The sequence below is a fragment of the Acomys russatus genome, chromosome 12, assembly GCF_903995435.1.
Source record: "Acomys russatus chromosome 12, mAcoRus1.1, whole genome shotgun sequence".
Lineage (NCBI taxonomy): Eukaryota > Metazoa > Chordata > Mammalia > Rodentia > Muridae > Acomys > Acomys russatus.
The window spans coordinates 47,682,734-47,705,958 of NC_067148.1; the positions used below are offsets into that span (position 1 = coordinate 47,682,734).

Below are 23,225 nucleotides of genomic sequence, written 5' to 3' on the forward strand. Positions count from 1 at the left end.
TCATCCTGATGGGCACTTAACACCACCCATGTTTGTGGTCTAATGAACTAGAAGCTGCAGAGCAAGGGCCTATGTGCATTCTCTTAAATGAGAGAAGTTAGTGAAGTCTCATCTTTACTGAGCAGTCTTAGATGCTTGTCAGTACTACGTTAGGGTAAGAAGAGAGAGAAGTACCCGTAAACTATGGGAGTGTAAGAGTGTGAAAATGCTAGCTTTCCTGACAGACACTGGAGCAGACATGAGACTTGACAAAACAACAAGTGAAAGGTGTGCAACTGCACTCTTTCTCACCTCCTGAGAATCTGATTAAAGCAATTAAGAATCCACGTTGGTCTATACTTCAGATTCACCTAGAGTCCATCTATAACTTCCAGAGTTGGTTGCTCAGGACAGAATGGTGACAACTAAATGCACCAGCCACAAACATGATAAGAATGAAATACACCTGAAATCAAGCATCTTAAAACTACCTATTTGTAATGTCTATTTATAATCTCTAATTATAAATATATGTATGCCCTTGTTTCTAAGGCTAAATTTCAAGGGCACAATTTTAATAATATCATCCCATGCTTAGAAACCTTCAGTGACTCAGAGTTAACTGTAGCATCAATTTCCAGGCTTTTCTCCCATTTGACAAGCGCATGTGGCAGGTGATGAATGCTGTTCACTGGAAAGCTCCATCACATCCACTGATATGCCCAGGGTTATTTGCAGATTCAGGCATGCCAGCTGAAACTCTCCCCCACTTCTCTCTAACCCAAGAAAGCCTATCACAGCACACATGAGAGAAAATGCCATCAGCATGTGCTCCAATATATCTCACAGTCAATTGTTTCCCAACTCTGTGCTTTACTACTATGCAGAATGTATTTCATCATGCCTTAAAAATAATTATAGTATATGTCATCACTAAAAAAATAAAAATAAACCAGCAGTCTCCTTGTTAAACCCAGGTTCTTTGCATGGTATATAATACATTTCCTGTCTGAGTTCAAATCAGATGGTTGGCTTGCTCTGTAGCCATGCTTTCCACAACCAGGTCACACAGGATCCATCTCCTAGATCAGGATTCTAACATTCTGAAATATACGTGGAGTTATAAATGTCCCTTCACTTTTCTTTTTTCTGAAAAAATATTCTCTTCCAGCTTCTTAATTCCCCTCAGCCTCTGCTCACCCATGCTTAACTTGACATAAAAGCACATTTAGTTTTCACTATCTAGAACTTCTAAAGAGACAGTCACTCCATGCTCTGCTAGCCAAAGCATCAAGACAGACCATGGGGCCACCTCTGTGTTCTTATACCCTTTTGTGTCTCAAGAATATGGTACCTGTTTTCCCCTGTTATAGTCATCTTCCTTTTTTCATTCTTCTTGTATCTTTATGTTCCTCAAGACCAAGAACCATGTGTTATATCCTCATGTTCCTAGAATTCAATGCAAAGAATGCATTTATCTGTTGAAATGCTGTATTAAAAGTCATTGGTAGGTAGTAGCTTTTTGTTAACTTATACAAAAACCTGTGTGTGGAAAAATAAAATGACTTACATGGACAGGTGACTTTACCTTTGCATAATTGAAGAAGATTATTTGTAAGTGCTTATTCTTATATTGGCACTCTCGCAAGGGTCCCGGTGCCTGTCATACAAGATCTGTGCTTTGCTTTCTTTGGCCAGTCTTTGATGCCTCTTTTTGAGAGCTTCCAAGTGCGTCATCGCACTCTTCAGAAAGTGGAGAAAAGCAATGGAACTTGGGTTGATGCTTTAAATCTCTTGTTGAAGCATTTTGGGGTGGAGGAGGGGAGGTAGCTGTGATGCAGCAGCTTTCTAGGCTCTCTCAATAGTTAAATATCATCAGTACAGGTAACACTGGATTCAGTAACTGTTCATGATGAGCTGGTTTATGACATGGATTAACACAAATGAACTCAGGTAGTCTCAGAAGATTGTATACTTCAGCACACAGAATAGGAATGACAGCATCAGAAATAAAGATGATTTGTTAGTCAGTAATAGAGTTGTCAAGGTTGAAAACAATGAAATACGTAGAAGGACAGAGAACCCCAATTTTTATATGAACACTGAAGCTAAGACAAATGATACAGTTGTCCTACATAGTTCCAGGTATAGTGGATAATCAATAAATAGCTTATCCTAGGAACTGCTGTCTATTGATCATCCAGATTTTGTTCGGATGGATGGTAAGGCAGGCAGGCAGACAGACAGACAGACAGACAGAGAGACCAGCAGCAGAAAGTGATACATTGAGGAATTGGCCTTTTGCTTATTCCTGCTGTTTATTTTTGTTTTAAAAATTTATATGGCTCAGCAGTTGAGAGCACTGACTGCTCTTCTAGAGAACCCAGGTTCAATTTCCCAGGACTCACATGACAACTCACCACTGTCTGTAACTCCAAGATCTGACATCCACACAGACATACATGCAGACCAAACACCAGTGCACATAAAATAAATAAATTTTTAAAACCCCTTCAATGTTGACATAGTTTTCAACGATACTAACTTAAAACTACAACTCGTATCAAGGAGGGAGAGACTTCGGGTTGGCTTTGCTGTAGCTTGAGGACTGTTTGATTTTGCAGGTGTCCCATAGCGGCAACGGTACGCAGGTGATCTCAAGACAAGTTCGGTCATTTCCTCTTATACCTCAAGAGGCTGTTTGGCATGTGCATGCACTGGATTTCCTGCTCGATTTTGGTTTTGGTGTCTTTGCATGAGTTTTTAACGCTGATGCTGAGTCCTTGTTTCTGTTTTCTTATGCTGAATACATGTGTGGATTTCTCTTTTAGATTTCCATGTGGAAGAGGCTCTGGAGTGGCCCGGAGTGTACTTGCTTCCAGGCCAGGTTTCTGGGGTGGCACTGGATTCTAACAATAACCTCGTAATTTTCCACAGAGGTGACCATGCTTGGGATGGAAAGTAAGTAGTATTTTTCTCCAGAATGTGTATGAACATAAAATAATATGCATTGTTATTCATTAAATTAAGAATACTTACAGGTGAACTTTTGCTTCAATTTTTTACTTTGATTTTCCCCCAAAATTCTGAAGGAGTGCAGGTGTATCTGTCTGGAAACATATGAGAGTTAGATGGCTCTCCTTACCTGCTGTCAGCTCATGATGAGTGTTTGCTGGAGTCACGACTAACGTTCCGCAGAATGGACGCTCTGCAGCATTTCTTTGATTATTTCTTTCCTTGTATCTCTATAGTATAAGGGAGTTTCTAGAGTTACAGTGTGATATGTGGCTTGCATTTTCATATCATTCTGTTTCTGGGCATGATTTTTATACAGAAAACGTGTCATTTTAACATACAACTATGATACATAGCAGTGGCGAAACCTAGTGCATTTTCAAACAGAGCAGTCCCACCCACCGTCTATAGGAAAGGAAGAAACAGCCTGCCACCCTCCCTGCTTACTCTCCGCATCTCTGCGCCCTGATGTTGCCCTCCTTTCCCAGGTGAAAGCATTAAGAGTTCATCCCTACACTCAGGACACGTGTCAAAACTTCAAAGAAAGCAATTCAGAGAAGCAATGTCATCTAGGGCGTTACTAGTTGGCTACAGAAAAGCATTTTGTTACTTCCCTGGTTGCTTTAAAAGAACCCCAAGACCATCTGCCTCCCATGCAACTGACAACAGTGCCCCTTGTGGTCACAGTGATTGCAGGAGTTTGGGCTGCCACGAGTGTGGGAGCCATGAGTTCCATGCCCTAGGACCACTAACTTCTGCTGCGTCTTCCTTTGCATTTCCTTTCTGACCTTTCATGCCTTATTCCACTCTATTCTTGGACACTAAGAATCATGTCTGGGATTTGTCGTTTCCTGTAGGCCTATGGTCTATGCACGGTTTACTGTATGCCTATTAAATGTTATCACTGTGACCATTCACGTTTTGCAAATGAAAAGCAAATGCTTCCCAAGGTGGTAGGCAAGTGGCAAAGCCAGGGCGAGGTCCTTTACATCTGAAACAGAGTTGGCCACTTAATCACTTGGTGATGCTGCCTTCAGTGCGTTTATAAGTATACCCAATGGTTGTTTCTTTGGGTGTGCCTCCAAAATTAGTACATTATTTTGATTCTACTTACCGATAAGTATCTATTTATTGTTTCTATAATTGTAAATTTAAACAGGAAAGTAAAATTTTAAATATGGTTTCAGTAAATTTTAATGAGCCTTCCCCTTTTATATGTGCAAGTATAGAGTCCTCATTGGGGAAACTGGGAATCCACTCCCCTTTTTATGAGCTTCCGATTCAAATTGTAAGACTAATTCTGTGTGAGTTCTTCTTATAGAGTTGCCTATGGAATTTAGCCAACATTTTAAAACAGATGAATACTTTCACTGCTGTTTAATTGTCCCTTCCTAGTTGTCACGCAGATTGAACATAAGAATGATATTATTTGGAAGTCCAAAGCAAACAATGGTCTCGGCACGCTCGCCACGCAGCTCTAGTGCATTGGCTCGGTTGTTATGGAACATCTAATGGTATTTTAACAAGTGCTCTTAAAAGCAAACTGTCACTACTCACCGTGGCACAGTCTTCATTTTAATGAATACTGCCACATCTTCTTCTACATGGATTTCTTACCAACATTTTGCCAGACAAGAAAAAAAAATTTCAGCATCGTTTTCTTCCAGTGATAGAATTTCAGCTGGCAAAAGCTAAAACTGGACAGAGTCCAGGTTTCCACTCTAGCATTCTCTTCACTCCAAGTGAACAGCAGCGGCTGGAATAGTTCAGTAGCAAAGAAGAATTAGCAGAGGCAAGCACGGGGAAGGAGACAACACAGGACTAGGAAACAAAAGCCATTGGGAGAACATTCTATGCAGCCTCTGCAGCAGTCCTAGCTGTGAGCTGGCTTCCCCACCCACCCCAGCACCTAGCGTTCATCTAGGTACCCAGAATCATGTGAAAGTACAGCCACCGAGCCTCATGCGTCTGCCCTGGTAAATGGCATCAGTAAATGGCTGAGGAGAAACTGATGGATTAACTCACTAGCTGTGTCACCTTTCTCCTCAGCTTTAGGTCTTAGGTATAAGAACATCTGTGGTCTCTCTTTCCCTCCCTGGCATTATCTGGCGACCACAGCTAGCTTTTCCATTCATAGTTCTGAAGACTTCTTCAGGATCACCATTCCACACTTTTTCTGCTTTATTATTCATAAAGTTTAGAAGCAAGAGATTACTCTGTAGTGGGTTTTGTTTGTTTGTTTTTGTTCTTTTTTTTTTTTTTTTTTGGATTTATTTCAAGAAAAGCCTTCGATTCTGTTGTTTGCATGGTCATGCATGGCCACCTTTCCTGTACATATGAATTGGTGTAAATTAGAAGGAAAACATGGTTTTCTTCATTAAAAGGTAGGCAGGCATTGCACAAAGGTAATGCCTTCTAGTAGAATTTATGGCATGCTGTTGAGAGGCTGGAATTAAAGATTGGTGGAGATTGCATTCTGCTTGTTGCTCTGTTCCAAACTAGTGACAAGTGATCTCAGCCCAGAGAAGCCATGTGGCAAATCTTAATGGTCATTTTCCTTGAAATCTTTCCTACCTGGTTTCTCAGCACAGCAAAACTCTAAGCTTCATGAGGCAAAGTCTTGCTCTAAATCGAACCCAAGTCATTTTATCTCATATTTTTTAGAAAGTGGTCCTTCTCGTGTATCAGACAGAACTTGGAACAGTCTCTCGCACTCCCCCAAAGCTCCTTTGATGTTATTGGAGCAGCTGTCCTCAGCAGTTGAAGCCTGATAACGTCCATCAACTCTCACTCTACTAAACCAGTATGCCAGCCGAAAGGAAATTAGTAAAAATCCCGAACCACTTAACATCCCTGGAGAAAAAAAAAATGATCTTTCTTCCTGGGTTTGATGTCAATTTTCCTCCTGACTATCCCCAGCTTCAACATGGCTACTTTTAAAATGTTTCTTGGAGCAGAAATAGGAAGTGCTTGTTGCCAGCAGGGAATAATGAATCTTTAAAGAGCCTCTGTCTGCCCTACTGTTGGGGCAGCTAGTCTCCTTTAATCTTTAAATGCCTCCCAGCAGGAGCGAGGTAACTCTTGTCTCACTCGGGAAGGGCTGCTCGGGCCTTGGCCTGTCCTTCCTTCATCTCAGCTGTGGCTGGGTTGTGGTGAATGACTCACCACAAAGCCCTTGGCTAAATGGAAGCCTCTGCCCTAGTTTTTAGTGTTTAAAGTGGTATCTCCTGTGTCATTTATTGTTTACCGCATGGAGTTGAAAGGGATTTTGGAAACTATCTTTGATTCAATTTTTTTTTTAATGCTACTGATAGGAAAGAAAACAACATAAACTAGGGAAAGGCAAAATTTATCATATATATAAGTGAAAAGGCCAAGCTTGTGGTAGGCCAGACTACATCACCAAGATCCGTATTGGCATGTTATTGTCACCTTGACCTCATAGATAATCTGCATGCTCACAGTACAACAGACTATCCCTAAGGTGAGTTTTGTAGCATATTTTGGTATGTCTTACTTTTCTATCCTTGCCAATATCAGAATTTGAGGCCTTGCTAATACAAAATGGGATCTCATGTGCTGAGCAGAGGCAGAGCCAACCCCACCGGAGGGCTTGGTGTTAGCTGCCAGCGCATGGTTTCTGTGCATCATCAATAATTGTCCCATGTTGGACTTTTTACAGTGTTAAGAAAGTCCCTGTGTATGGTGCATGCTGCCCAATTCTTAGGCCTTCCCAGATGTCAAAGAGGCCTTCACATCTGAGTCAACCTTCATCATGATAATTTAGAGTGGGGTTTTCTCCTGCCTTTCCATGTCTCTATTTGCATTTTGTAAGCTGAATGTTCCCCAGGCCCTCAACCTGTCTTCATGAGGATATGATTATGTTAATCAGAAAGCAGCTTGGTTTCTTGGACCTTTAATGTCTTTCCTTTAGAAGCAGACACATCACCTCACATGTTAAATCCAGCTAGTGATGCAATTACCTTTCTTTGATGTGTTTTCTAGATATCTAGTATCAAAGGATCATATTCGCTGTATGACTGTGTCTGTGTGTGTGTTTGTATGTGTGCTGTGTATGTTAGCATACTGCCCCCAGGCTGCCTCGAAACCTATGACATCATCACCTGCCCTCCAGTAGGCTGGGCCAACTGCCCAGGATACAAAAAGGGCAAACCTATGTCATCTCTCTCTTGCTCCTCTCTTGTTTCTCTCTTCCTCTCTATTGCTGTCTCTCTGTCTCTCTCTTTCAGGAGTGCCCCTCCCCCTTCCCTGCTCTCCCGTGCTCCTATAATAAACTTTTCCATATCATATCTATTGCCTGGCATCTTATTTTTCATATTTAATAGTGTGTCTAGGGGTATCTGTGTATTTGTATTTATCTGTGTGTGTTTGTGTATCTGTGTATGTGTGCATGTGTGCATGTACATGCATGCATATATGCATGTGCCTGTGTATGCCAGTGTGTGTGCGAGTGTGTGTATGTGTGTCTTTTGCTGGGAACCAAATACTCTGTCACTGAGCTTCCCCTTCAAATCATTATTTTATTTTTCCTTTTAGTAGTTCTAACACCATATTGCTCTCTGTTTAATTTTTCAGCTAAAATTTTCAAATATATTCATAAAATAAGCCTAAACATTTTCCAGAAATGTATATTTGCTATTTTGCAGAATATTAAATTTAAGACTTTGTCCCAGCTATGTGTCACTGCAGTAGCTTTAATATTGTTCAAATTTACAGATATTTTAATCCTAGTTACCCAGAAAGCAAGATGATGTCCCTCCTAACCTTGTATGAGGTATCTGACAAACACAGCATTCATGCTTTATTAATGTAGTTTAAAATGTGTGACTAGGGGATAGAGAGATGGCTCAGTGGTTAAGAGCACTGGCTGCTCTTCCAGAGGCCCGGGGTCAACTCCCAGCACCCACATGGCAGTTCAAGACTGTCTATAGCTCTGGTTCTAGGGGATTTGACCTCTTCGCACACACTTACATGCAGGCAAAACACCAATGCACATGAAATAATAATAAATATTTTTTAACGTGAGACTAAGTGCATGGTTTATCCTGTACACTTGGTGTGTTTGTACGTGTGTGTCTGTGTATGTCTGTGTATGTGTGCATGGGTGTGTGCATGCTTAGGTCCTCTTAAAATCCTCCATTTAGCTTACAACTCTGTCTTCATTGATGCCCATCTCGGTAGAATGTTGCCTAGATTTGTTGGTTTAGAAATTGATTTTTTGGCCAGGTGTGGTGGCGCATGCCTTTAATCCCAGCACTCGGGAGGCGAGGCAGGTGGATTGCTGTGAGTTCGAGGCCAGCCAGCCTGGTCTCCAAAGTGAGTCCAGGACAGGACAGGCTACACAGAGAAACTCTGTCTCAAAAAAGAAAAAAAGAAAAAAGAAAAAAAAAAAAAGAAAGAAAAAAGAAATTGATTTTATTCCAGATTTGAATTAAAAATTCACTACAGGATTCTTCTGTGGTTTTCTGGAGCCCTCAATGAGTTATCTGACTGAAGTTTAACTTCAACTCTTGCTATTTCTTTTATACCTTCAGATTTTATTATGCCCAGCAACACAGCTTCAAGTAACTGAATTGTTCTGAATTTCTGCATATCTGAGAGAAAGCTGAGCTCTACGAAAGGAAAGCTTACATTTTCCCTTCCTTTCCGCCATATTGCAATCACCCAAACTGCAGAAGCCGTCTTCTCCCACTTTGCTGCCACTCTTTCTGATTCATCAGTTCACTGTTCTCCCCGCCCTTCTGCATCTATGCAGTCAACTGGAATCATGGGAATTCTCTAGAATTTAGAGCCAGTCTCTAAAAAGAGATGGCCATGTTTTTGCCTCTGCCTCCCAAGTGCTAGGATTAAAGGCGTGCACCACCACCACCCTGCGAGGTGGCCATGTTTATAGTGACGGGTAATGCAACATTGTCTTCATGACTGCTGCATAGCTTTGAGATATGCATCAAGACATGTGGACTGCCCGCATGTGAGCACCTCGTCTAAAACAAAGTGGGGGTTTTAATGATTACCTCATATTGGTTCATAACACCATGCATTTTGTTATATCACAGTGGTCATATTGACTGGACACCATCTAGAGCCCAGGAGTCTTAAAAATTGGTTTCCATATACTCTTCACTGCTTACTGGGGCCTCAGAGTCTAGGCTCATCAAGGGTAGCAAGCAGCTATTCTGGTGTCTTTGTCTTTCTCTTTTCCTTATCACAGGGGTTTTCCAAACTGCATGCATTTGGGGTGTTTTTAAGGTAATTTTTAAACATACCCCGACTTAGGAGGGCTTTATAAGCTGCTCCTCTAACAGTAAAGGCACATTTTTACTTATTTGTTCGACTGAAAGCCCACGGTTCTTTCCCAAGTTTCTTAATTTATATAATTACAACAACATGTCACCTCTTTCTTCACATTATTACTTATTTCGTATTCCCTTAATTTTGATTGATGGCGCATAAGTTTATTTTCTACTTCTTCTGGCCCTTTGTATATGTGTGAATATGGAAAAACGTTTCTTCTCAGCCTTATCTAAACTGTTTGATTAGCTGCTAATGTGCAAAATCATTAATAGGGAATTCAAACTGTTAAAATAAAGAACTGATGAATTCCAGCCCATAGGTCACTGCTCAGTCTTTGTAACAGTGCTTTTTCAGAGAGGCATTCAGAATCCATCAGTGCTCTTGGCACTGTGTGAAATGTGCAGGGTATTATTATGCCCCGTGAAAAGTTAAATGTGGTTGAAATAAAGACTTTTCTGTGGCACAGAAGTGGGGGGTAGTGGCTTTAAAACACTAGTTAATCAGTTTGCTATAGCAAAGACATAGTTAGCTCTATAATCTGACATCCATCTGTGAGCTGTTCAAGGGTTATCTTTCTTTGAATTACAGGAGAGTTTATAAACTATTTTGTTTGGCAGATTGTGTGTGTGTGTGTAGTGTAGTGTAGTGTGCAGTTTTGTCATTTCAGAAATAGTGTATGTGTTTATTATTTGCCCTGTGAAATACTCAAGACCAGCTGTTAGTTCCATGGGGCTCAAGCCATCTCAAGTGAAAGGATTAAGAAGGACAACCAATCATTTGAGTGACTGACTGTCTCTTGGTGTTGCCAGTTTAAACATTCAGACATCTGCTAAAGGATGTTAAATGCTATGGTCAAGCCCATTTCATTGTGGTCAATGCCTTTGAAGCTACATTTTCCCTAAGAATTTCATACTTTCCTTATATATTATTACTGTAGATAAAGGCAAATTACTATAATTAAATGATGTTAATGTAAGTAGACTGTCTAATAGTTGGATTTTGTTTTCTTTCCTTTGTTTGCAGTAGCCAAATAGAGAGTTCCTTGTTAGTGACTCGGAAACATACCTACTCACTGAGACACCCTTAGCAGATATATCATAAGTGTAGTAGAAATCTGTAAAGAAATCTAATTCTGTGGAAAAGTAACTACCTCAGTATAGAAGATACCATGTTTACACACAAATGACATAAATGTATCTGGAGATAGCAAATCAAACAACACCACAGTATCCCATTGCTATACTATCATACGGTGTTGGGGAACACATACTGATAAGCTGAGAAAGCCGATGGCGTCGGTTGTCCCAAATTACGATTATAGAGATCGGATTTCTTCACTTTGTATTGTCAACTCTTGTTAATATCCTCTCTTTCAGTTTTCCATTTCATACTTTTCTACCATTCCATGAGGAAGTAAACTGATGAAATAAAAGGGAATGACCCCTGGATTCATTTTACTACTTGTTACCATTATTAGGAACCTGATGTGTCTAGACTGTAAACGTAGATGCCATCACACACGCTGTGCCTGTTTGAGAAGAACACGAGTTACTTGGCAGATGTTTGGCTACACTGTGAGCAGAGCAGGACAGTGTACTGCATGACGGGTCGTCTTCAGCCACAGCGATCTCTTTTGACCTGCCTGCCATAGGACCCTGAGTCTAAGTTATTTACCTCTGTTCATTAACACAGATTTCATTCTCAGAAGCCAAGCCCAGTGTTTTGGGTGTGTGAAAACAAGGGAATAATAATTATATTTCTTTAATTTGGGGATTGAAAATAAGGCTGAACTTCAAAAATGAGGAAAAGCCTTACTTCTTTATATCAATTAAGTTGAAGGGGTTTTGTTTCTGTTACTTGTTTTCAAAAATATTGCATGACCAGAGATTGATGGTGAATATTTAAGTGAGGAATAAGGCAGAAGGGAGGCAGTTAACTTGCAGCTTTACTACAACACATTATATTAGAAACCAGCTGCAAGGACATCTTCTGTGCTCTGTGTGGATTATCACTCTGCAGAGGGGGATGTAGAACTAGGTGCGTTGAGGTCTGCTATGCTGCTGCTTTGGGAAGAGACACAGTGGGCCATCAGAATGCCACAGTTAGGACTTGCTAATGATGAATCAGAACAGTCCCTACATGCAGAATGCACAGCACTTGGTAAGAACTGTAAGGACTCAGGAATGTTCCATAGCACCGAACGCTAAACGTGCATTCAGTCAGAAAAATAATGGACCCATATGCTCTACACCCAAGCAACAAAACCTTAAGTATCAATACGACTCTTTAGTAATATAAAGGGGATAAGGAAATCAAAATATAAGCAGTGGATCTATCAATGTTCGTACCCTAGTCATGATGTTCTGTGTTGTTTTACAAATTGTCATTATTGAGGAAAGATGAATATCATATACACAGAAGCTGTTATTTCTTATAACTGTGTGAATCTAAATTCATCTCAATTAAAATTTCCCATAGAATAGGGGGGAAATATAGTCAATTTATGTAATCAGCCTAGATATATATCAATAGATGAGTGGTTAAGTAAAGTATAGCATATGTGGACAATGGAATTTTATTCACCATTGAAAACCGAAATTATGTCATTTGTAAGTTGTGCATATCAAGCAAAGCAACTAAAACTCGGAAAGCAAAATACCGTGTGTTTTATCTCATACAAATATCAATTTAAATTATTATGTGATATGAAAGTATAAGTGTGACTATTTGGAATAAGTGGGTTATCATAATGGAGGTGAGTATAAATAGAATCAAAATATGTAATAGACATGTATGAAAATGTTATAATAAAATCCATCATTTTGTACAATGAATATACACTAATGTTTAAAACATCAAAGAATTAGCAAAATAAAGTAGATTTCATTATATGAGAGACATTATAACTGATGCTATGTATGTTTATAAATATATGCTTTTTTCCCCTAGATACTGCTGTGTGGTTTTAACTACACATGATAGCTTAAGCCAACAATTTTACTTAAGTTTTAGGCTGACAAAGTTAAATCAATATTTTGTGTTTAATTGAATACATCATTAATAAGGACTACTTCAGGGACTTGCTGCCATCTTTCAGGAAAGAATATACCCCAAAGACTTTCCTAGTCAAGAAGCTCAGATAATTATGTGATGGATATTTTTAATGGCAAGAGAGTATGATTTAAAACTTTCTGTGTTCCTACCTCTCTATCAGTTCCACAAAAAAGATACCAGCCAACTAATAAATGGATTCATGATGGATTTGAGCAGTATGTCACCTTTCCCATGTTGTCAATATATCTCGACAGATATTTGCTGTCATTGCAATTCTTTTGATTACCCAGTTAAAGAAAAAGAAAACACATATATACATAGTTTATTTAGTCACAAGTCTGTGGGTGCTGATTCATTGAACATGTAAGAAGTGTCTTGGCACCTGGCTCATTTACATCTTTGCTATGTAAGCTTAGAGAGCAGCTCACCTTTGTCACATGCACCAAAAACATACAATTGTCTCTTTATTCGAGTTTTCACTTTCTGTGATTCCAATTACTTGCAGTTAGCCCAGTCCAAAAATAATAAATGGAAATTTCTAAAAAGGAATAATTATACATTTAAAATCTATAACTGTGTGTTATTCTGAGGAATATGATAAAATCTCCTATATTGCCCGAGACTTGAATCATCTCTTTGACTATCATCAATACACTGGATCCATTAGTCTCTCAGCAGCCATCTCATAACCAAACCTACACATCACTGTGTTTTGTTCAAGTCATCCTTCTTTATTAGGAAAAAAATGGCCTCAAATACCAGGAGCCATGACGTTTGCAATTTTAAAATTCCATTGTATTTATTTTGTTATTAGTTATTGTTTCTGGTCTTGATGCTCCCAGTTTATAGCTGAAGATTTCTCACAATGTGGCTGCATGGGAAAAACTGTAGTAGACTAATGGTTTGGTACTATATCTTTAGTTGCAGGAATCACTGGGGTCTAGGAAGGAATCCCCTCGAGATGAGGAGGAGCTATGTAAACTTTTAAAACAAGAATTGAAAGGAATATAGTATCTTTTATAACTGGCATTCTAAGGAAAAACACTACTATTTGAATATATATTTGAAATATATGTACATATTTATCCATAACATTTTACAACCCAAAAGATGCTTTCTTAAAAAAGTGTTACTGCATTCACTTGAAACCAATTCTATAATTATCCATTTTGGAGTAATGAAAAGCTGCTAAAAATAGAAGTTTCATGGCTCTAAGTGTATTTTTTGTTTCAATAATAAATCCTGCTTTCTTTTATTGAAATACTCTGAATTTTCTATTTATATCCTTTTGTGTTCTCATGTTTTACCTTTGGCTAGTACAATGATCCTTCTTATCCCTCCCATTCCACTGTAATCATTACAGTGAGATTTTAAATAAAATGAGCCTCATACAATTTTAAAGAAATTATCATTGATTTATAAACTGTGAAAAGCTTTTCAAGATGTTTTAATCACCATAACAGCTCTGGATCAGGGCTTCTCAAACTCTTATGTGTTTGCTCTTTCTTCGGGTCTCGTGGGTCCAAGACTATGTGGCCTACCAAAGCCAATGCCACAGCACACTGACCACCCATGATGGTTTATAAATCAGCTCAAGAGAGCCTGAAGTCAAGTGTATGCAGCCCCCTCTGAGTTTGTATTGAGGTTCTCAAGCAAGTGGTCTGCGCTTCTCAAGTGCCCCAGAGTTATGGGTTGTTAATTTTCCATTCTAATTTCCCATTCTAATGTATTTTGTTTAGCTCTTTCGACAGCAAATTTGTTTACCAACAAAGAGGCCTTGGACCAATTGAAGACGACACTATTCTGGTCATAGATCCAAATAATGCTGCAATACTTCAGTCCAGCGGCAAGAACCTGTGAGTAAAATGGCTCACGTGCTATTCAAGCTTTCTCATCTCTACTGGGTATAAAGTACAATATTGGGTCATGAATGTGTTGCAAAGCTACCTTTAAACTGGAGACTAATTGGACCACTCTTTCTTGTGCTTTCTAAACAAATGATTCTGAAACTTAACTGAATGTTAGAATCATCTGTGCTCAAAAAATTCTAGACATACAGGAAATTGGCCATTCGTGTGTCTTGTTTCAAAATGGCTAAGAATACATCTCAAATATGTAGGCATACATTTTTAGCTATTTTATTGGGTTCTTATATCTACCACTCTTCTCTACCCCAATCCCTTCCAACTTCCCAAAACAAGGTAGGTGAGAAAGAAGGTTAAAAAGGGGAAAGGGGGCATAGACCTCCTTAGGCTACTTCCTGCTGATCAGGGGTGTCAGGCTCCTACAGGCAAGTCCAATTTTTGTCACCAGAATATCCAGCAATCCAGCAAAAGCAAACACAGCAGCAGGGGCATCAGTGGGGGCAACAGTGAGGGCTGGAACACAGGGGAGCAGAAGCCACCTCAGGCCCTCAAAGGGATCTCCCATCTATACTCTCAAAACTATCTGAAGATAGCAGGATCTCCCATCTATACTCTCAAAACTATCTGAAGATAGCAGGATCTCCCATCTATACTCTCAAAACTATCATCTGAAGATAGCAGGATCTCCCATCTATACTCTCAAAACTATCTGAAGATAGCAGGATCTCCCATCTATACTCTCAAAACTATCTGAAGATAGCAGGATCTCCCATCTATACTCTCAAAACTATCTGAAGATAGCTGTTGACTCTGTTTCTTATCAATTAAACTTTATTATGCAACCCAACTAGCTTATAAAAGAAGGAAAAAGGTTAAAGGGACGAAAGAGTGAACCTTCCGGTAGCCGTTCCACGGGACGGATCCTTAGGTGTCTCTCTGGCCGGCGTGCTGATCCAGCTTGTCCGCTGCTCCTGCACCCTCTCCCTGCAGCCGACTTTGTTTTTTTCTCTTCCCCAACTCCCTCAGTCACGTGGGGAGGACCGGCTCCTTCTCCCGGTGAGGGTCCATTAGAAAGACAATAGACCAGGTGGGGTTCCCAGGTCTGCTTCCAGAATTCCAAACCCAGGATGGCTCCACTCAGTCTGTCACAAGCTATTCATGGGGTGCCCAAGGGTAAAGCCCACCAAGACTGCTCCCACTTGTGACAAAGCTTACTCCTTCCCACACATCCCCCTTCTCTTTAAAAAAAAATCAAGAACTATAAACACACATATACATATATACATAATCATCAGGTATCAAGTACATAACCAAGTCCTTTTATACTAGTTAACCTGAGAAAAAATATTCCACTATTCTACCAAAGAGAGTCCCTTTTTTTTTTTTTTTTTTGAGAAATTTCAATTATCCATCTATAAAGGTGTTTTTAATTCTTAAACTAAAGCTTCTAGTAACACTGTGGCTATCTAGTCTTCAATCCCATCAGAGATCCAAGAAGGAAAATCTATCTAATAAAGGATGTGCTGGCAGGCAACTTTCAAGTTGCATAGGACAGAGAGAGCAGACTGCCTGGATATTCACCGAAGTCTCTCCTTCGGCCCAAAACATCCAACAAACTGCTTTTTGAAGCAGGAAATCCGACGGTCCGGTCCATCTAGTCTCTTCAAAGCTGGATAGTCAACTTTCCAGCATCACTGTTGATCATTGCAGCCAGTCAGCCTGTCATCAGCAGTAGAGATAAGAGCATTTTCTCTGTCCAGTGACCATTCTGTCACCTGCGTCTCTTGAAGCCCCCATCTTCAGTGATGCAAATGGAGAAGCGGCCAGGAGTAGATGTCTCTCTCTGTCAGGAAAGCCCTCATCTTTAAATGCCATATTCTGTGGATCTCTGAAGAGTTTGAAAACCAACTCTATCTATTCCTACAGTTAGCTACTATTCCTTTGGAGACATCTACAAGAAATTAAACAAACCTGTTCTATGACAAAGTAAGTTAGTATTTAGTAGGATTTTTTCATAACTAAATATCAACTTTTATCCCCAATCTTCCTGAACAGTTTTTCCTAAGACATTAGTGGTACATGAATAATACATTAAATAAACATTGAATAAAATGAACTTAAGTTTCTAACATACAATATATAATATTTTGTCAACATATAACATACAATACATAAGACAAAAATGAAAGACAATATACAATTTAAATTTTTAAGTCTTAAATTTCCATCAATCAAAAGTCTTAAATTTTCTTCAATCTACAATACCAATGTAAGATTTTTGAAGTTAGTAGATTCAATAATCTACTTTTAGTCTACAAACATGTGTCCTCCCTTCCTTCCCCCCTTTCCCTTAATATTAAAAGGGATAGAAAGTAAGAGAGAAAGAAAGATAGAAGAAAGAAACCCCCAAATGAACGTTTATTAATTGTAACTAACCCCGTTAGGCAAAGATGAGCATTGGTAACCCACCAAAAACACCCACTCCACCTACTGGGAATGGGGGCGTCGTGTTCTCAAAATTACTTTATGCTGTTTCGGAGAAAAATCTTTTTCGGGTACCCTAGAAAAATAATATATTGGCCAAGTGCTGGAAAAGCTAGCTGTTTTTGTCCAGTCCTTTTGGGATCGATCCTTTTGGCTAGCCGATTTATTGTTAATATGCATGCAAATTCGGGAAGAAGCAGTAGTGCCAGTGGCAGAAGTTCGATCTTCATAATTGTCCTGTTTTTTGCTCTGAAAGTAAACAGACTTTTGAAATCATTAATATGGATGTTAGTACATGTATAATTTTTCAAGGAAACATCAGTTGAGGCACCTTGCTCAAGATGCCAGAGGCATGCTGTTGAGGTTAAATCACCCATGCTGCCTGCTTTGTCTACAGCCTTGTCCTGCTTTTTGCAAATACAGTGCTCTACCTGCATATACACCAACAGGACAGAAGAGGGCATTAGTTCTCCAAGCTGTAAGAAACAATGTCAAGTTGTTAAGGACCAGTTAGCTCTTAAGACTCACTTGCTATATGGTCAGATCTAATCTTTATAAGTTTAGTTGGTAGCCATATTTTTTCATTTCCTGTGGAAACATATGCATACCCACGACCCCATCTCAAAACTACCGCAGGTTTCCATTTCATACTTGACAAGTCCTTGTAGAATATTGGTTGACCCAATTCCTCAGTTCTTTCTATCACCCAATGTCTCTCCGCAGCTGACGTCCCTTCATCATTCACATTAAGAAAATTTAGAGTCAACAAAGCATTATTTAATCGGTCCCGGGGTGTCTTTACCCTTCCCTTTTGTTTAATAAGCATTTCTTTTAAGGTACGATTAGCTCTTTCCACAACTGCTTGTCCTGTGGGGTTGTGAGGTATACCAGTAACATGTTTTATATTATAATACATAAAGAAGTTTTTCATCTTAAGGGACACATATGCAGGAGCATTGTCAGTCTTAATTTGTGCAGGTATTCCCATAAATGCCATTATTTCCAGCAAATGAGTAATCACACAGTCAGCCCTTTCAGAACTTAAGGCAGTTGCCCACTGAAAACCTGAATATGTATCAATGGTATGATGCACATACCTCATTTTCCCAAATTCTGCAAAATGAAACACATCCATCTGCCAAATTTCGTTCCTTTTGTTACCTCTAGGGTTAATTCCCACAGGTAATGGTAGTTGACTATATAAGGAACATGAAGGACACTTATTAATTATTTCTCTGGCTTGTTGCCAAGTGATAGAGAATCTTTTCTTCAACCCCTTACCATTGACATGATGTTTTTCATGAAATTTTGAGGCTTCGAATACATTACCTATTAATAATTTGTCGATCTCTTCATTTCCTTGTGCCAATGGGCCTGGTAAACCTGTATGGGATCGAATATGAGTAATATACAAGGGATAATTTCTGCTTCTGATGACCTGTTGCAGTTCTATAAATAAGGTAGTCAATTCTGTGTTATCAGGAGTAAATTCAGCAGTTTCTATATGCAAAACAACTCTTTCAGCATATTGAGAGTCAGTAATTATATTAAGAGATTCAGGAAAATCTAACAATACCATAAGGATTGCATATAATTCTGATTTTTGAACTGAGGTAAATGGGCTTTTAATCACCTTGGTCATTTTCTCAGACTTATAACCAACCATACCTGATTTATTTGCGTCAGTGAAAAAGGTGGGTGCCCCTGAGATTGGTGACCTCTTTACAATACTTGGAAGGATCCAATTAGTTCTTTTTATAAACTGTATACGTTTGCTTTTTGGGTATCTATTGTTAATGTCTCCCAAATAGTTACTACAAGCTTTTTGCCAATCTTCATTAATTACCCATAAAGACATAATCTCAGAATCAGTAAGAGGCACTACAATTTCCGTCGGGTCCATCCCTGACAGTTGGCGCAATCTTATTCTTCCCTTTGTAATCAATTCAGAAATTTTCTCTATGTATGTTTTCAATTTTTTGCTCTGTTTATTTGCCAGAAATATCCATTCTATGATCCTGTCTTCCCTTTGCATAAGAAGCCCAGTTGGAGAATGTTTCGAAGGCAAAATAACCAGAATGCAACCAAGTTCAGGATCGATTCTATCCACATATGCCTTTTGAAGTTTTTGCTCCACCAGAATTAACTCCTTTTCTGCCTCAGCGGTCAGACATCTAGGACTGTTTAAATCCGAATCCCCTTGTAAAGTTTGGAACAAGTTACTTAGCTCATAGGTAGCTAACCCAATTGTAGGCCTTAACCAGTTAATATCTCCCAATAATCTTTGAAAGTCATTAAGAGTTTGCAATTGATCTCTACGGATCTGTACCTTTTGTGGTCGAATTTTTTGTTCACTTATTTTATAGCCTAAATAGGTAATTGAATCTCCTCTTTGTATTTTTTCCACAGCAATCTGTAATCCCCAGCATGGTAGAATTCTTTGTGCTTCCTGAAACATTTTTTCTACAACACTAGGATCAGAATCAGCTAGCAGAATATCATCCATGTAATGGTATATGATAGATTGAGGAAATTGCTTACGAATTATTTCTAAAGGTTGCTGCACAAAATACTGGCATAAAGTTGGGCTATTCAACATTCCCTGTGGAAGTACCTTTCAATGATATCTCTTCATTGGAGAATTACTGTTCAGAGTAGGTACTGAGAAAGCAAACCTTTCCCTGTCCTTCTCATGTAAAGGTATGGTGAAAAAACAATCTTTTAAATCAATTGTAATTATATGCCAAGACCTAGGTAGCAAGGAAGGCAAAGGAATTCCAGGTTGAAGTGAGCCCATGGGTTGAATCACCTTGTTTATGGCCCTCAAATCTGTTATCATTCTCCATCCACCTGATTTCTTTCTTACCACAAACACAGGGGAATTCCAGGGACTGGATGATTCTTCGATGTGTTGAGCCTCCAGCTGCTCTTTCACTAAACCGTGAAGCGCCTGTAACTTTTCTTTTGTTAAGGGCCACTGCTCCTGCCATACAGGTCTGTTTGAAATCCATTTTAGGGGCAAGGCGGTTGGTATCTCAGCAGTGGCCCCTCTTAAAAATTTTGACACTCTAAACCTGAAGAGTTCTGAGGTTGGACAATGGGCATAGCTTGTAGTCGCCCCTGATCACTTACATGAATCTCTTCCCCAGAAGCGTGTGCCAGTTCACCCATAGTTTCAACCTTGTTTATCACGGTATTTGCAGGAATAGTAATCTGAGTACCCCATTGCTGTAAGAGGTCTCTTCCCCATAGATTTATGGGAATGTCAGCCACATAGGGTTTCAGCCTCCCTATCTGCCCATCTGGTCCCACACACTCAAGCCACTGTACACTTTGTTTTATTTGAGATAGCTTACCAATTCCTACAATTTCTGTACAAACCTTCTTAAGTGGCCAATTTTGGTTCCAAGACTTCTGGCAAATGATGGAGACATCGGCTCCGCTGTCCACCAAGCCTTCTATTTTAACACCATTCAATTGTACAATTAACTTAGGTCTCTGATCATTAATTATTGTTTGCCAGAACACCCGGGTCCCTGTGCTTCCGAATGCACCAGTCCTTTCCACTGGAGCGGCTTTGCCCTTAATGTAAGGAAACAGTAGGAGTTGAGCAATTCTATCCCCGGCATTGATTTTCATCTCCTTTTTCACACATGCCATGATTTTTATTTCCTCTTTAGAATCTCCGTCTATAATACCGGGATGCACAATAAAACCATGAGAAGTCAGCCCACTTCTTCCCAGAACCATTCCTACTGTGCCTGAAGGCAAAGGTCCGAAAACACCAGTATTTAATTTGTAACATTCAACCTGGGGAGATAGGGTAAGAGACATATTTGAAGCCAGATCCAAGGCTGCACTGCCTTCAGTAGCATGCATTAGATCACTAACACTCAGTTCCCGTTTTCCTGTGGGTTTGTCACTTCCTGACTGGCCAAAGGAATTCGGCTGGCATTGTTTATGGGGGCCCGAGCCGATGGCCCCCTCCTGCCGTTTCCCGTCGGCAAGATATTGCCTTGCACATCTCTCTTAGACTGACAATCCCGAGACCAATGTTTCCCTTTCCCACAGCGACTACAGTACCCTGGGAATCTTGGCACCTCATTACCATCATAACCAGAACCTCCTTGTTCTCTCCTACGAGTTACGTTTTCTCCTGGGTTATTGCGCCTTCTATCTCTACAGTTTCTTTGCACATGACCAATTTTACCACAATTGAAGCACCGAGTATTAGGATATCTGGGCTCTCTGGCTAAAGCTTGTCCCACAATATTATTTTGATACTCCTGAGAGTTGATATTAACTGTCTCCTTTACCCAGTCATCTAGTGGAGCGCCTCTTTCCTTTAATGGTCTAAGCACCCTCTTACAGTCAGCATTTGCATTCTCATAAGCCATGATAAGTTTCAATGCCTGTTTGTTGTCAGAATCTGGCATCACCTTATCCATTGCAGATCCTAACCTCTGCAAGAATTCTGTAAAGGGCTCCAAGGGTCCTTGGAACACTTTAGTAAAGGGAATAGTGGTTTTCCCAGGTTCCTCTACCAGCTCCCAAGCTCTCAAGGCTGCCTTACGACATTGTTCAATCACCCTATCTTCAGCTTGAATTTGTTCTCTAATATTAGTATCTTGTCCTTCACCAAGCAATTGATCTCTATTAATATTTATTCCCTGTGTCGTATTTTCCTGTTCTATTTTTATAGCCTCTGTTCGCCACCATGATAACCACTGTAACTGTTGTGCTGCTTCCAATACCGCTGAAACTAAATTTTTCCAATCTTGGGGAACAAGTCTATTTTGTGTGGCCCAGCTATTTAACATTTGTTTAACAAATGTAGAGTGCATACCATATTTGACGACGGATTCCTTAAAATGTTTTAAATCCATCATGTCTACAGGACGCCAGGCCATTTCATAACCCTCAGCACCATTTTGCTCAGGTACATGTCTTACAGTGACTGGAAAAGCTGAAGGTGTCTGGGCGACTGTGGAGGTATCCTCCACTGGGACATTTACTTCCAAAGACCTTTTGGTCGGTCTAGCTTCCTTTGCCTCTGGTTTCTGACCTTCTCCATCCTTTTTAACCACAGGTGCCTTCTGCTTTTCCAACCCTTCCAGTTTTTTCTGCATTTTGCCCATTTGTTCAGTCAAGTCAGTAATTCTTTCCAAAAGGATAGAGCTTATTGACTCTTCTGGTTTTTTCTGGCTTTCCGGTCTCTCTATTTCCTGTCCTTCATCACTACCAATTACCAAAAATTCTTTCTGCTTTCCCATCCCTTCATTTTCTTTCCTCAGCCTTTCCATCTGTCCAGTCAAATCTGCAATCTTTTCCAAAAGGATAGAACTTACTGCCCCTTCCGGCTTTTCTATGTCATTAGCCTTTCTTTTAATCCTTCTAAACATGAAATATTGTAATAAAAGGACAATGAAAAAACAGAGAATTCCCTCTAAGTATAATGCAGGAAAAAGTTTTGCAACAGCAGTTGCAACTTTGCTGATACCCTGAAACAGCATTTCTATACCTTCGAATACTGACTCTTCCTCCGTACCCTTAGGGACTGTGGAACCCATCGGGCCCCACGTCGTGCGCCAGATGTTGACTCTGTTTCTTATCAATTAAACTTTATTATGCAACCCAACTAGCTTATAAAAGAAGGAAAAAGGTTAAAGGGACGAAAGAGTGAACCTTCCGGTAGCCGTTCCACGGGACGGATCCTTAGGTGTCTCTCTGGCCGGCGTGCTGATCCAGCTTGTCCGCTGCTCCTGCACCCTCTCCCTGCAGCCGACTTTGTTTTTTTCTCTTCCCCAACTCCCTCAGTCACGTGGGGAGGACCGGCTCCTTCTCCCGGTGAGGGTCCATTAGAAAGACAATAGACCAGGTGGGGTTCCCAGGTCTGCTTCCAGAATTCCAAACCCAGGATGGCTCCACTCAGTCTGTCACAAGCTATTCATGGGGTGCCCAAGGGTAAAGCCCACCAAGACTGCTCCCACTTGTGACAAAGCTTACTCCTTCCCACAGATAGCAGGATCTCCCATCTATACTCTCAAAACTATCTATCTGAAGATAGCAGGATCTCCCATCTATACTCTCAAAACTATCTGAAGATAGCAGGATCTCCCATCTATACTCTCAAAACTATCTGAAGATAGCAGAATCTCCCATCTATACTCTCAAAACTATCTGAAGATAGCAGAATCTCCCATCTATACTCTCAAAACTATCTGAAGATAGCAGAATCTCCCATCTATACTCTCAAAACTATCTGAAGATAGCAGAATCTCCCATCTATACTCTCAAAACTATCTGAAGATAGCAGAATCTCCCATCTATACTCTCAAAACTATCTGAAGATAGCAGAATCTCCCATCTATACTCTCAAAACTATCTGAAGATAGCAGGATCTCCCATCTATACTCTCAAAACTATCTGAAGATAGCAGGATCTCCCATCTATACTCTCAAAACTATCTGAAGATAGCAGAATCTCCCATCTATACTCTCAAAACTATCTGAA

General features: G+C 39.9%; 1 protein-coding gene across 10 annotated transcripts in view; it reads left to right on the forward strand.

Annotated features, from left to right (window-relative positions):
- Pam (peptidylglycine alpha-amidating monooxygenase) overlaps window positions 1-23,225 on the forward strand; it is a 179,339-nt gene that overhangs the window by 132,147 nt on the left and 23,967 nt on the right. For all 10 annotated transcript variants that reach the window (XM_051154406.1, XM_051154408.1, XM_051154407.1 and 7 more), the window contains 2 exons: window positions 2,811-2,940; window positions 14,103-14,219. In XM_051154406.1, the coding sequence (XP_051010363.1) occupies window positions 2,811-2,940; window positions 14,103-14,219 (247 nt within the window). The remainder of the gene's footprint in view (window positions 1-2,810; window positions 2,941-14,102; window positions 14,220-23,225) is intronic.